This window comes from Camponotus vicinus, unplaced genomic scaffold (genome assembly GCF_025532165.1).
Source record: "Camponotus vicinus isolate PSW18456_S1 unplaced genomic scaffold, iyCamVici1.0 SCAF_12, whole genome shotgun sequence".
NCBI classification, from domain to species: domain Eukaryota; kingdom Metazoa; phylum Arthropoda; class Insecta; order Hymenoptera; family Formicidae; genus Camponotus; species Camponotus vicinus.
The window spans coordinates 9272775-9285525 of record NW_028141948.1 but is presented as its reverse complement, the minus strand read 5'-3'; the positions used below and the strand labels follow the sequence as shown (position 1 = coordinate 9285525).

The following is a 12751-nucleotide window of genomic DNA, read 5'->3' as shown; positions in this document are numbered from 1 at the left end:
CTCCCCTCTCCCTCTCTCGGCGCGAAAGTAAACATCGATTGCCGGCGCGAAGATATCTTTGTTTACCTTATTGTACAACATAGGATATGAACGCGTAGAAATAATTATTTATATCCCACGCGAGTAAAACGCGAAGATATCTCCTTTTTTCTAGAAAATATAATTTATCGCTCATATATATACTTGGAAAAAAAATATCTTCGAGTATCTCGAGATAGACTAACAATGTTGTGTCTAATCGATATTCTTTGACCTTTGACGTTTCACGATGTATTAAATTATAAGAGATATATCCTCAATGTATCTTGACTTCGGATAAATGTCATAATCTGTAGAGATGATAAGAGTAATATTGTTTGACTATAATTCTTTTTCTATGCAAGGGAATTTATTAAGAAAGTTTTTAAGAGAAAATAGCTTCACGCGAGTGGCCTTTTGTAGGCCTGCAATTGATCATGATCGTATATAGAGTGAATTTTGTCATACATATATTTAAAAAAGTATAAAAGGTTGTCGTATTCTCCATGATACTTTTGATTAATCTCGGCACACTCTTCCGTTTCTTTGCCATTAATTACAGAGCTCTGTTTTCCATTCAATACAGAACTATGTATATCAGAGTATCCTTCCATCTTATAAGCACACGTGTGTAGTTCCACTAAAAATTGATGAATTGCCTCAATTGTCGCTAGGTACCATCTTGGACTCTTCTTCTGGTAACGCCAGAATTGCGAAATCCTTGATTTCAAAATAACACAGCGTAATTCTGTAAAAGTTATAAGGTTTACAGTAATTTAAACAATTCTCTCTTAGCTCAATTATATAGAAAATGGATTCTCTTTTTCTTTTAATGTATACCTCTCAATCTTTGGTCTTTATATATTGCTTTGGTTTGCTGCCACGTGCTGTCGATGAAAATGGCTCTTTTTATAGGAAATACCTCAGTTCCATTTGCCAAACTATTACTTTTCCTGTTTGTAAAGAGAGCCTCCACGCTTACAGTCTGTGTACTTTTGCTAGGAAAAATTAAAACGGTCTGAGATGACAGCTCCTCAAGTTAATAATTACTCGTAAGAATCGCAAGACTTGAGAATAGATTGTTACTCTTCCTCTTACTTCCTCTTTACTCGATATATCTGGAAAATCAGGATATATGTAGATTTTCACATCCTCTGGCGCAAGTATCGCAGCATGAATAGCAGTACTCTTGCCATCTATCTCATGAGCATGCTTAATAATGTTGATTTTAATTGGCAGCTAAAAGGCACAAACCACATATCAAACTTTGTTGTGAATTAAGCAAAGTCAGTCGTGTATATCGACCTACCTTTACACGTGGAAAATACGAATTGTCGATGACAGGCACGCAACAGGTGTAACAGAAGAACTTGCGCGACTTATAACAGAGTTCACACTTTCTTCTACCCTCAAGCGTATTTAATATCCTGGAGTCATCAATCTTCAAGTTTCGAAAAGGTGCCCTGTCAATTGTTCTCTGCCTCATCTCGAATTCTGATCTGTCGACGTTGTGCTCTGCCATGTTTCGATAACTCGAAATAACGTTAATTATTCACAATAATGAAACATCGTCTAATAAAAGCGATTCCGGTATTATTTATGAATGAACGATCTTGTTTATCGTGTCGAAATATCACGAGATGAAACTGTGGATTCATGACTAACATGGCGAATGAGATGCGACAAAAACTCGGACGTAAATTCGTCGCATTTATTCTTTTTGTTGCTTCTGTCGAGTGATATTTCACAATTATTCCAATTGATATAATGAACGTTAAAAATTTCTATTTTTTTTTTTATATGTATTTTTTAATTTGATACATATCTACATCCGATTCTTGGTCCCAATTGTCGATAAATTAAGTTTCTCCAGTTATCGATATTTGGTCAAATGATAAATAAAATATTCGTCCGAGGGTGCCACATACACAGGAATTCTTTTTTTTACTTTGCGATTATTTCGAATTATTATTCGAAAAATGTTTGTCAAGTTGTATTTCGATACTTTTCGATACGCGCCATTAATATCTAAATATTTAGATGTCAATGATAAAATCATATTAAATTATACTAATACCTCTATACTAATATAAAAATGCAGATTTAATAAGCTTTAATGAACTTTTTCATGATTATTAGGTATCAATATATATATATATATATATAATAAATTTGCATATTTTGATTTTTTTTATTTGGACTAATTTTTCAGCAAATCTAAGAGATAGAAATATTTATGCCTCTTGATTTTTAATTATCACCTTTTTATTACCTTCTTTCGATTTCAGTTATTAAGAAATGAAAAATTTATTCCGAAATAATCGACCATTAAAAATCGTGAATGCGAGGATTAAACAAATAAAATAAAGCAGAAAGTGCACACATCATAATGTCATTGATGTACAATAATGTAATGTAGGTAGGTATTTATAAAACAGCTCTCTCTCTCTCTCTCTCTCTCTCTCTCTCTCTCTCTCTCTCTCTCTCTATCAATTCATTTTATTTCCTACATCTTACATGTTTATATGTATGCATATACACATATATATGTATATACATATAGGTTACACATATAATATGTAACATTTTTACAAAGCATATTATAAAGATATATTACATTTTAACAAAGATATATTATATCTTAATAATATTAAATTTTGGAATCTGGAAACGAAAAGCTTCTTGATAAGTTTTCGAGAGCCATGACATATAATCTATCTCTCATCGCGATAAATATTTCGCAAGTTCTATAAGAATATAGAAAAATATAATAAATAATATATAATTTTCGTTCAATATAATTTATGATTAAATAATATATAGGATTTTTGTCATATATAATATTATATATTTCTAGCTCATTCTTTATATTTCTTTACTTCTACTTTAAAAACATAAATGAAGACTTCCCTATCACAGTCTATTTTTGCATAACTGTAGAGTTTAAAAACACTTAATTTTACACACATATGTAACAAAATAAAATGTTACAAAAACTTTTCATAAAAGAAAGAATAATTTTCCATTTATAAAGAAATGATATATATGTGTATTAATAAAAAAATGTGTCAATAAAAAATTTAAAATAAATTGTCAACAATTTAAAATATCTCTTAATAAATAACACAAAATAAATTGATTTTTAGTTTAAACATATAGAAAAGTTGAGTTAATATCTATCCATATGCCGGCATATTATTAATCTCACAATCAATTTAAAAGATTTTTTAAAAATTTTAAAAGCAGACATCTGTCCCTCTCTCTCTCTCTCTTTTAAGTCAAATATAATAATAACAAAAAGCTTTAATACATTTTAAATGAAAAGTACATATATGTGCACTTTTTATTTATAATTTATAATTTATAAGAGAGCAAAATCAATTGCACAATTAAATTTTATATTATATAATATTAGAATATGTATAAAAAAAACTTCTCATTCTCTAAATTAAAATGTTAAAAGTTTTAAATTTTTCTCATCATGCAAAGTTTTTATAAATGATGTGCATATATGTATTATAACTTCGTAAAATTTTATTTTATAACCTTTATAATCTTTCTTTTACGTGTAATTATGTTTGTTTAATATTTAAAAAACCTTTAGATTTTTACAGTAAAGTAATAAATACAAATAGATATATTCAAATATAAAAATAGAGTATAAAACATTAATTATTTAGTAATAAACACTTAATACTCAAAGTAAATACATAATTTATATAAAATTAACAATTAATATTTATCAATTTGTTGCAAGTTAATTATATACTGTTAATTATATACTATATATAAAAAATCTAAATAATTATACTACTATGAAATATTTTATAAAATATTAAAATGTCTATATAATAATGCTAATTAGTACAAAAATATTTTATTATAAATATTTTAAGTATTTTAAAATAAAATTTAGAATATTTTTACTTACTTACATCTTATTTTTTTCCTTATTTGTATACGAATTCTTAAGAGGATACCTTCATTATTATCATTTATACCACCATCGAATTTCGTAATGAAGAAGTAATCTTCATTTGATATTTCTTCGGCAAAATGAGAGACAAGAATGTAACTTCGTTGTTATATGTATAATTTTTTGGGAAATAATGTATTTCTTCTTCCCTCGATAAATCATTTTTATTTAAAACTGCTTAATTAATTTTTATTTACGGTTTTTGTGCGTGCAAATTAATGTGGTGCATTAGACGATCAATTTTGATATTAACAGAACATCTGCTAAAGAAGTGTGTTGTTTCTAATTTGTTATACGGTAGTATAATATTTATGATATAATGATACGGTATTATATAATCCGGTAAACGAATTGCTAAACACGCGTCATTCTTTAAATTTTTCTCGGCAAAAAAATGCTGTTGCACCTATGAATATTAATACGCTGTTTAATAACAATTTGAGGAATATCATACTGATTCTTTCGTTGCAGATATCGTTATAGAAAAAAGTGTTTTTTTTTCTTTTAGCGGTTTTAGTAAGTGGTTTTAATAAGTGATTTTCAATTTTAGTAAAAATTATTACAATAAAATCAAAGCTCACTTCTTCCTATTATGTGTAATTGTAAACTTTACTAATTGAATTAAATTTAATTATATTAATTGTCACAATATTATACTTCTGGTACATGTTGTGCTTTTACATAGATATATACATACATATGCTGACAAATAAATACTTAATAATATATAAATATATAAATAACTATAAATACTTAATAACACACATATTCATAAATGAATTTTAAATTGTCTTTCAACAAGTGACACGCAATACACAACATGTGATATTTCAAACATGTCAACAGTATTTTGCGAATTACATTCTAATCTTTTTAACGTATATGCAATATACTATAATTTCAATCTTTAAAAAAACTTTTTTAATTGAATTTTAATTATTTAAATACAAAATTAATTGAAAATATCACGTCATTAATTGAAAATATTCTCGTTATTATTTATATTATATTATTGATCTTATTAATTTTAAGAAAGATAACTTTTAGAAAATAAAATAGCGCTCATTAAATATTCTTTTTGTTTTATACTATTTTAAATTATGTTTTTTACTTTAAACTATAGTTTCTTTTGTATTTTAATAGGTATATAAATGCTTCTTTTCTAGTAACTTACCTTATATATTGAAATTGTGACAGATTAAACAGTGCTGGGATTTACTTGCAACTTTCGGTTAGATTTCTTAGCTTACGCCTACTATTCCCCTCTTACCGCTCGCGCCTTAGCGACCGCGCCGCCGGACGCTCGTAACTAAGGAGCGCTCAGGAACGTGCGCGTAATTACGTTTCAAAACACAAATATTTTAAATTGTTACAGAACATATACGTAATTAATAATAGAATAATTATTTTTATTATTAATAAACAATAAAGAGAACTTAGATAGATAGATTGCCACATTACATTTGTGCGCACGTTCCTGAGCGCTCCTTAGTTACGAGCGGCGCGAGCGATAAGAGGGGGAACAGTAGGCGTAAGCTAAGAAATCTGGCCGAAAGTTGCAAGTAAATCCCAGCCCTGATGATTAAGATAGTTATTTGTTGAAATTAATTGGAATTAGCACGTTATTATCATAAGTTGTTAATATTAGAAATATACAATCACGATCTGTTTCTAAATGATTTTATGATTATATATATATATATATATATATATATATATATATATATATATTTTCTAATAACTAAATAATTTTGCAATTATGTTTTTAATAATTCGTTAAATACATATATTAATGTACATTATTTAATGTTTATTATATATGCAATATGTTATAAATACTGAAAAAATATAGTTTGATATTATAATTGAGATATATAAAAGAAATGCAGTTAAAAAAAGGGCAGAGTTTGTTTGGAAATGATTCATGATTAAAGTACAAAATGAATAGAGTAGATTTATGGATGTTACGTGTGAACGAATGGTAGACGATGATACTGAATTGTAGGTGGATCGAACGCGATTTTGACGAAGCGAGTAAGTCAATAGTCGCACTAATTGAGAAAGTTACGGTTGCTATAAGTTTAATTAGATTATCGCAAGTAATACAAGTTATGTCGACTGAGCAGAGAACCCTTATATATACAGGGTAGGCCATTTTAATCTACGCAAATATCTCAAAATTCATAAGTTTAAGACAGAAATATTTCAGACAAGTTGTATGGTTTCAAGGGAGACATAAGATGGTGCCATTAGTTTGACCTTGAAGAGTCACCTGAAGGTCACGTGAAGGTCACTTCCAACTTTTTAAATGGGACACCCTATATGCTTTTGCATATTCTTGTAGCTCATCTCGAGAGCTTTCCAAAACACTATAATTAAGTTAGTTTTCATTAAGTACTTTCCGAATTATGAGGCTTGAAATCATTTCTTAATTTTACATAAACCGTAAAATATCTTGTAAAATATTCATTTTTCGATTATCTTACCTTAATACTTTTATGTACAAAATAATGAGAGGAATCAATTGTGTAAAGAAAATACATAATTGTTTCGAAAAAAAAATGTAATTGTTAATTGCAAATTACATTTTTTCTTTCGAAACAATTATGTGTTTTCTTTACACTAATTGATTCCTCTCATTATTTTGTACATAAAAGTATTAAGGTAAGATAATCGAAAAATGAATATTTTACAAGATATTTTACGGTTTATGTAAAATTAAGAAATGATTTCAAGCCTCATAACTCGGAAAGTACTTAGTGAAAACTAAATTATAGTGTTTTGGAAAGCTCTCGAGATGAGCTACAAGAATATGCAAAAGCATATAGGGTGTCCCATTTAAAAAGTTGGAGGTGACCTTCACGTGACCTTCAGGTGACTCTTCAAGGTCAAACTAATGGCAGCATCTTATGTCTTCTTGAAACCATACAACTTGTCTGAAATATTTCTGTCTTAAACTTATGAATTTTGAGATATTTCAGTGCGTAGATTAAAATGGCCTACCCTGTATTGTACATACATTTTAGATAAAACCGTTATCGTACGCACCCACACGAGCACCATTCTTGCCCTCTTTCAATGTAAAATTTCCTTAAATTTAGTTTATTACCTTAGTTTATTATTTACTCTGCTACTATTAAATTTAATCTTTCACATAATTATTTGGCGGAAGGAGTGAATAAATAAATTTATTTTATCTAGTGGAGAGAAGCTCCTTGAGATATATAAAAAAATGTAAGGATGAATAAGGAATTTTTTTACAATAGTAAAAAGAATTGTAGCACGATTTCACTTTAGAATATGAGAAGAAAGAGGAGAAGAGAAAGAGAAACTTTTTCTATATTTAGTATCGATACAATTTATTGTATAACTCATCACTGCGAATAAGAATTGATTGGCTCTAATCAATCGATTGTACGATTTATACGCTCACGTATATATTTTTAAGATTGGCCTTTCAATTTGATATTTCTTCATAGGGAAAAAATCGCACGCTTCCTTTCCAACTCCTCTGAAATGAATAACTGCAATATCTAAGAAAGTAGACATTTCATAATTCCGATTGCGAGCTCTTTTGCTCCGAGCAATTAACGTCGCCATTTACTATGCAGCGTAATAACAGCGCGGATCAAACTTTTTTATCTTTATCTTTGACATTGACTCTCTTATACAGTTTCCTGACTTTGTGAATTACAGGCTACGCGTGTATCTTGTATAGAACTTTAAGATTTGTCCAATTATTTGTGTGAACACAACTCTCAGTTTCTTATCGCAATTAAATAAAATGTAGTAACGTAGGCTGTACATATAATTTACAATTCTAATTTATAACTATAATTTTTTAGAATGTCAAAAGAGAAAAGAGGAAAAAATGCGAAACTATCAGTGAATGTTTTGCTTAAAATTAGTTACGTTTATTCTTTAAACAAATTATCAGATGTAGAACCTTGAAACCAGGAAAGTATAAAACATTTTTAATAAATCTGAACCTCTAATAAAAGTTTGAAAATTATGCAAATCAGTGTTTAAAACATATGTTAAGATGATTAATTAATTATTTGTTTATGATAATCTACTTAAATAAAGCTCTTTCTCTCTCTCTGTTTTTGTGAATGAAGTAATTATCAAAATTAAAATAAAAGAAACTAAAATATTTTTGTGCCTTTAACATTTTTCTTTAGTCGAATTTTTATCGAATAATTATTATACATATATACATATATACATATATATATATATATATATATATATATATATATATCAAATAATATATCTTTCTTTCTCTTCTTTATTTGAGATTCATATTAGTTAAAATCAGAAGAGATAACAGTTTTTTTTGCCGGATGATATATATTATTGCGACTTATGGTGTCGCTGCAAGAGCACGTTTCCTCCCACGAGATTCGACATTAGCATGCTCGTAATTCGTAATTATATAGACAGAGAACACCCTTTCGTTGTATTCTACATATGTACATATTGTATATATGTATATTCGCATTTATATACTTTTGTAGGGCGCCGACCAGGCATTTGCAATTTCTCTGCCAAATATATGTATATTACACATATAACATCGTCAAACACGCCGCGTTTCTATCTTTATCTCGGTGACGCGTGCGAACATTTAATTTTCACGCTTGAGAAAACAGCCGTTGACGGAAATCTAATGTCGTCATTTAATCGCATATGTGATTTAACTCGACATCTCCCTGAATTTGAGGCACGATCTTACTTACGATATATTTGTCTTGCCATTTCCCTGCTCGTCTCCGGACAATAACAGACATTACCATTGTGACGGTTTCAAAATGGCAACATATTTAACAAAGAAATCGACAAAAGGCTAGTCGCATCGGAACAAGAGTAGTCGAAACAATTAATTCGGACACACGGACGATGTAGTTCTCGTTGTCGGTCTGATTGCGTTTATCGATCCACTTGTGCTTCGTTTCCATTATGCGTTCACTGGGCTCGCCCGATGCTTCGAGTCGAATGCCACGGATATCCGAGTGCGTGGCTCTCGAAATGTTAAGTGCTTTCGCACGTAAATGTTATAGCAATATTTGCTATAATATTTATGCTAACGTTAGGCTATTATTCTCTGACGCAAAATCTATGTTTGCAAAAGAATTTACATATATAAAAGCAAAGTTTATATTCTTCTTCTATTGTTTTCAATGTCGAAGAGTATCTCAAAATTACGAAAAGTGTGTAATAAATATATAATATTAAGCTTTTCCAAAACTAAAAGAAATTCAGACTTATATTTATTTATGAATAAAATTTTTTTAGCATAACAAATTTTGAAAAATAAAGAATGTTAATTTTACTTTTGAATTTTTCCCAACTCATTTCTACATGTATATTTTTTTAGATAGTGATTCAAAGTAGATATTTTTTTAACTGAAATTAAACTTCCTTTTTTTAAACATTAAATATTTGAACGATTAACCTTTGAATGAAGTTTCTATTATTATACAGGATTTCTTCTTTAATTAATAAATTTAATTAATTAATAAATTGTGATATTTTATTCTCTTGAATTTATGAGATATAAGAAAGTTTGTTTCATAATGAAATATTTATTAGGGTAGAACCCCAAATTCAACGTCGAATATAAAACGTCGAAAATCTCTTGAAATTTATCTTTCATCCGTTTGCGACACATCGCGTTACAAAGCCTTTATAGACATCGTTGACCGCGCGTAGGTTGCGTCTCGTTAACGCACGAGCATGCTTTTTTCATCTGACAAAAAAGAGTCGCGCATAATCTCGCAGCGAAATCGAATGAAATGGATGATCGATCTCCTTTGTTCATTACGATCGCCGATTCAATAAAATAGACGTGCGAATAAAATATCGATAGCTCGCGCGAGCTCAAACACATACGAGCAGGTGAAGTATATGCACGCGAGTTAATTAATTCTGCTTTTAATCCGACATCTGCCTCGTAGATCGCTAAAAGTCGAGTGCAGCTTTCTACGCTTTTGTTCGTCTCACATACACATACACACTTATGCATACACATATGTCGTGGTATTTAAGTGCATGTAGCATATCCGATCGGAATTTGCCGTCTAATTTCATGTAATCTTGGATCGAAAGGGATTATAAAGCAGAATCATTAAAATTTCAAAAAAAAACTTCTTTGTGAGAATTCTTTTTTGTTTTTTTACATTTTGTTCTTAAGCGATATATTGTAATTTTTTAATTAATTCTTGATTGTTTCTGTCATTTTGCCGGTATCATATCAATTATATATCATATCGATTATATATCATATCGATTATATATTATATTATAGTATCGAATGTGAGATACTAATTAATGTTAAAAACAAAGCTCTCTGTTATGGTAAAGTGCTATAACAATCTTCTATTTTTTCACTACAGAAGAACGAGGGAGTATGCTTTTTTTCTTTATTTTAATTAGATGCTTTTTCGTGTACGATATTCGTCTCTTGTAAAGCAATCTCACGTACGATATGTTTCTGTCGACTATTGTAATTAAATTAGTAAAATATCTCCTTTTATGCTCTTTGCGTATCCTATATTTCTTGCTTTTTTACAACATACTGGCTAAAACGAAACATTTATTTCATAGTCTTGGAATATTGTAGATTTTAAAAGAAATTCTTATGCTGATTTCAAAAGTATCGTGACATGTTTATGTGTGTTAATTCAATAGATAATTAATTTCAAGAAATATGCAGTAATTTCTTTAATAAATATCCTAAAAATCTTCATATATAAAAATTGATTGAAGATAGTTATTAAGATCATATTGCGTTACTTTTTTTCAAATATCTAGCGCTTATTTTGTTTTCATAATTCTGAATTTTATAGAATTCGATCAAACGTCGGTTCAGACGACTAGTTATTCTACTGCGAAATCTAGTTGATTTTCAAGGCACAGCAATATGACAATCATTCATCTTTTCGAATAATTGATTGTCTTATATAGGTTCTTAATTATATAGTGATAGATCATTTAGATCACCATTTACGTAAATCATCAACAAGTAATGTTAACAATATTTTAATTGATGGAGAGAGAGAGAGAGAGATTCTTCTGATTCTTTTAATAGATTAATTCCCTTAAAATTGAATTTATATGTGTATAATAATCAGAATATAAACAAAACAAAATTGTAGTGCTTCTGAGGAATGTGAACAAATATGTACAATCGATAATTAGAAAAAAAATTGCGACATTATATCTATCGATGTGCTCGTCCATATCGTTGCTGATATCAATTTCTGATATCGACATCGAGAGCTCTAGGACGAGAGTGCTAATAGCAGAGATGGCCAGGCGGGACGACGTTGGGCGCAATCATAAAGTTGCACTTCGATGACGCGCTGCTTAATTACTTTAGGGTGGAATTTCACGATGGTGCGGCGAGTGGCGGTTTCGACGATATATTCGTTGCCATACCATTAAGTGGACCTTATCATCGACCGTTGGATTAATGAATGACATGGCGTTTATATATAAATCGCGTCATTAAGACGAAGAATCATCCGTTATTCCTGTTATTCGAGTCTTAATCCTCGCTGACTGTACTTTACAATGTTCAAATTTTTTTCGCGATAAACTTTTACAACGACATAATATCTTGTTTCTAGATTTGAACACACATTTCTTTGTGAAACTATACGCACGCGCGATTCGATTTTTTCCATATTTTATTATTTACTTACCTGCATATTTGCACGGTTTGTTATATCACTGTGTTGCTCTCATGAACTAAAACCAACGGATGTTGTACGGTATTTTGTACTCAAAAAAAAGGGAAAATATTTTTCACATATTTTTATCTATTGTCGTAAAAAATATTATTAAAATACTTTTGAACTTATCTCTTTTTATTTATGTGTAAAAGAAAGATTTACGAAAATATGTGACAATGTATGTAATATTTTTTTAAACGTCGTTATTATATAGAGTGTGCCATTAAAATTTCACGAAAATACCATCCGTATTTATAAATATCATGCTCGACGTTCTTTATGAATATATTTGCATTCATGTAGTGGAAAATATTAAATAATAAAATCTCCGGCAACTAGTAGAATGTTCCATTACCGTATTCGAAATTGAATGGTAACTAGAACGAATCCTGGCGTAAATCCAGTTAACTTGATTATCGTGCTTGTGCAGATGTTGCATTTTCATAATGAGCGCCGCTAGCACCTCTTCATATATAGATAAACTTCGACGGCATGTGTGTAAACAGCATTATTAATGTAAATATTATTACATATTTTTGTATTATATATTTTTTATATCTAATATTATCTATCTATTGGGATCGTATGCTGTGATCATTTAGCAATTTTTTTTTTATAGCGGAAACGCTCCTAAAAATTACTCCTATAAAATTAAACAATTTACAGCGTATTTATTCGTGCACTTCACCATTTACTCATTCTTGTTGATAATTTACGTTTCAATCCGTTCTTTTATCCCGTAATTGCTTACTTTGAAGTAAAAATATTCTTACAATAGGCTATTGTATACCGCAGCTATTTTCTTACGGGTATTGTTACTGAACGACAAATAAAAATAACCAAAGGAAGAGGGAGAAAGATGTATCGTTCCTTATCACGATTTGTTCGGTAGTTTCGTCCCACGCCAATATACATTTTTCACATTTTCATGTGGGTTCGATAAGAACAAAATTAACAGGTTGATTAAATTAATATAATGTTGATTAAATAATTAAATATTCCGTTTCCACTTCAAATGATG

General features: G+C 29.2%; 1 protein-coding gene across 2 annotated transcripts; it reads right to left on the bottom strand.

The window, feature by feature from the left end:
• Window positions 1–366: 366 nt before the first annotated feature.
• Window positions 367–1844, bottom strand: LOC145962498 (tRNA-uridine aminocarboxypropyltransferase 1). Of its 2 annotated transcripts, none has more exons than XM_083083580.1 (4): window positions 1328–1844; window positions 1117–1136; window positions 859–1016; window positions 367–766 (listed from the first exon to the last, which is right to left on the bottom strand). In XM_083083580.1, the coding sequence occupies exons 1-4, from the start codon at window positions 1538–1540 to the stop codon at window positions 420–422; spliced, it is 738 nt and encodes a 245-aa protein (XP_082939706.1). In that variant the 5' UTR covers window positions 1541–1844; the 3' UTR covers window positions 367–419. The 2 variants fall into 2 exon arrangements, with proteins under 2 accessions (XP_082939706.1, XP_082939705.1); XM_083083579.1 differs by having other exon boundaries at window positions 859–1036; window positions 1117–1257; window positions 1328–1840.
• Between the last annotated feature and the right edge of the window lie 10907 nt (window positions 1845–12751).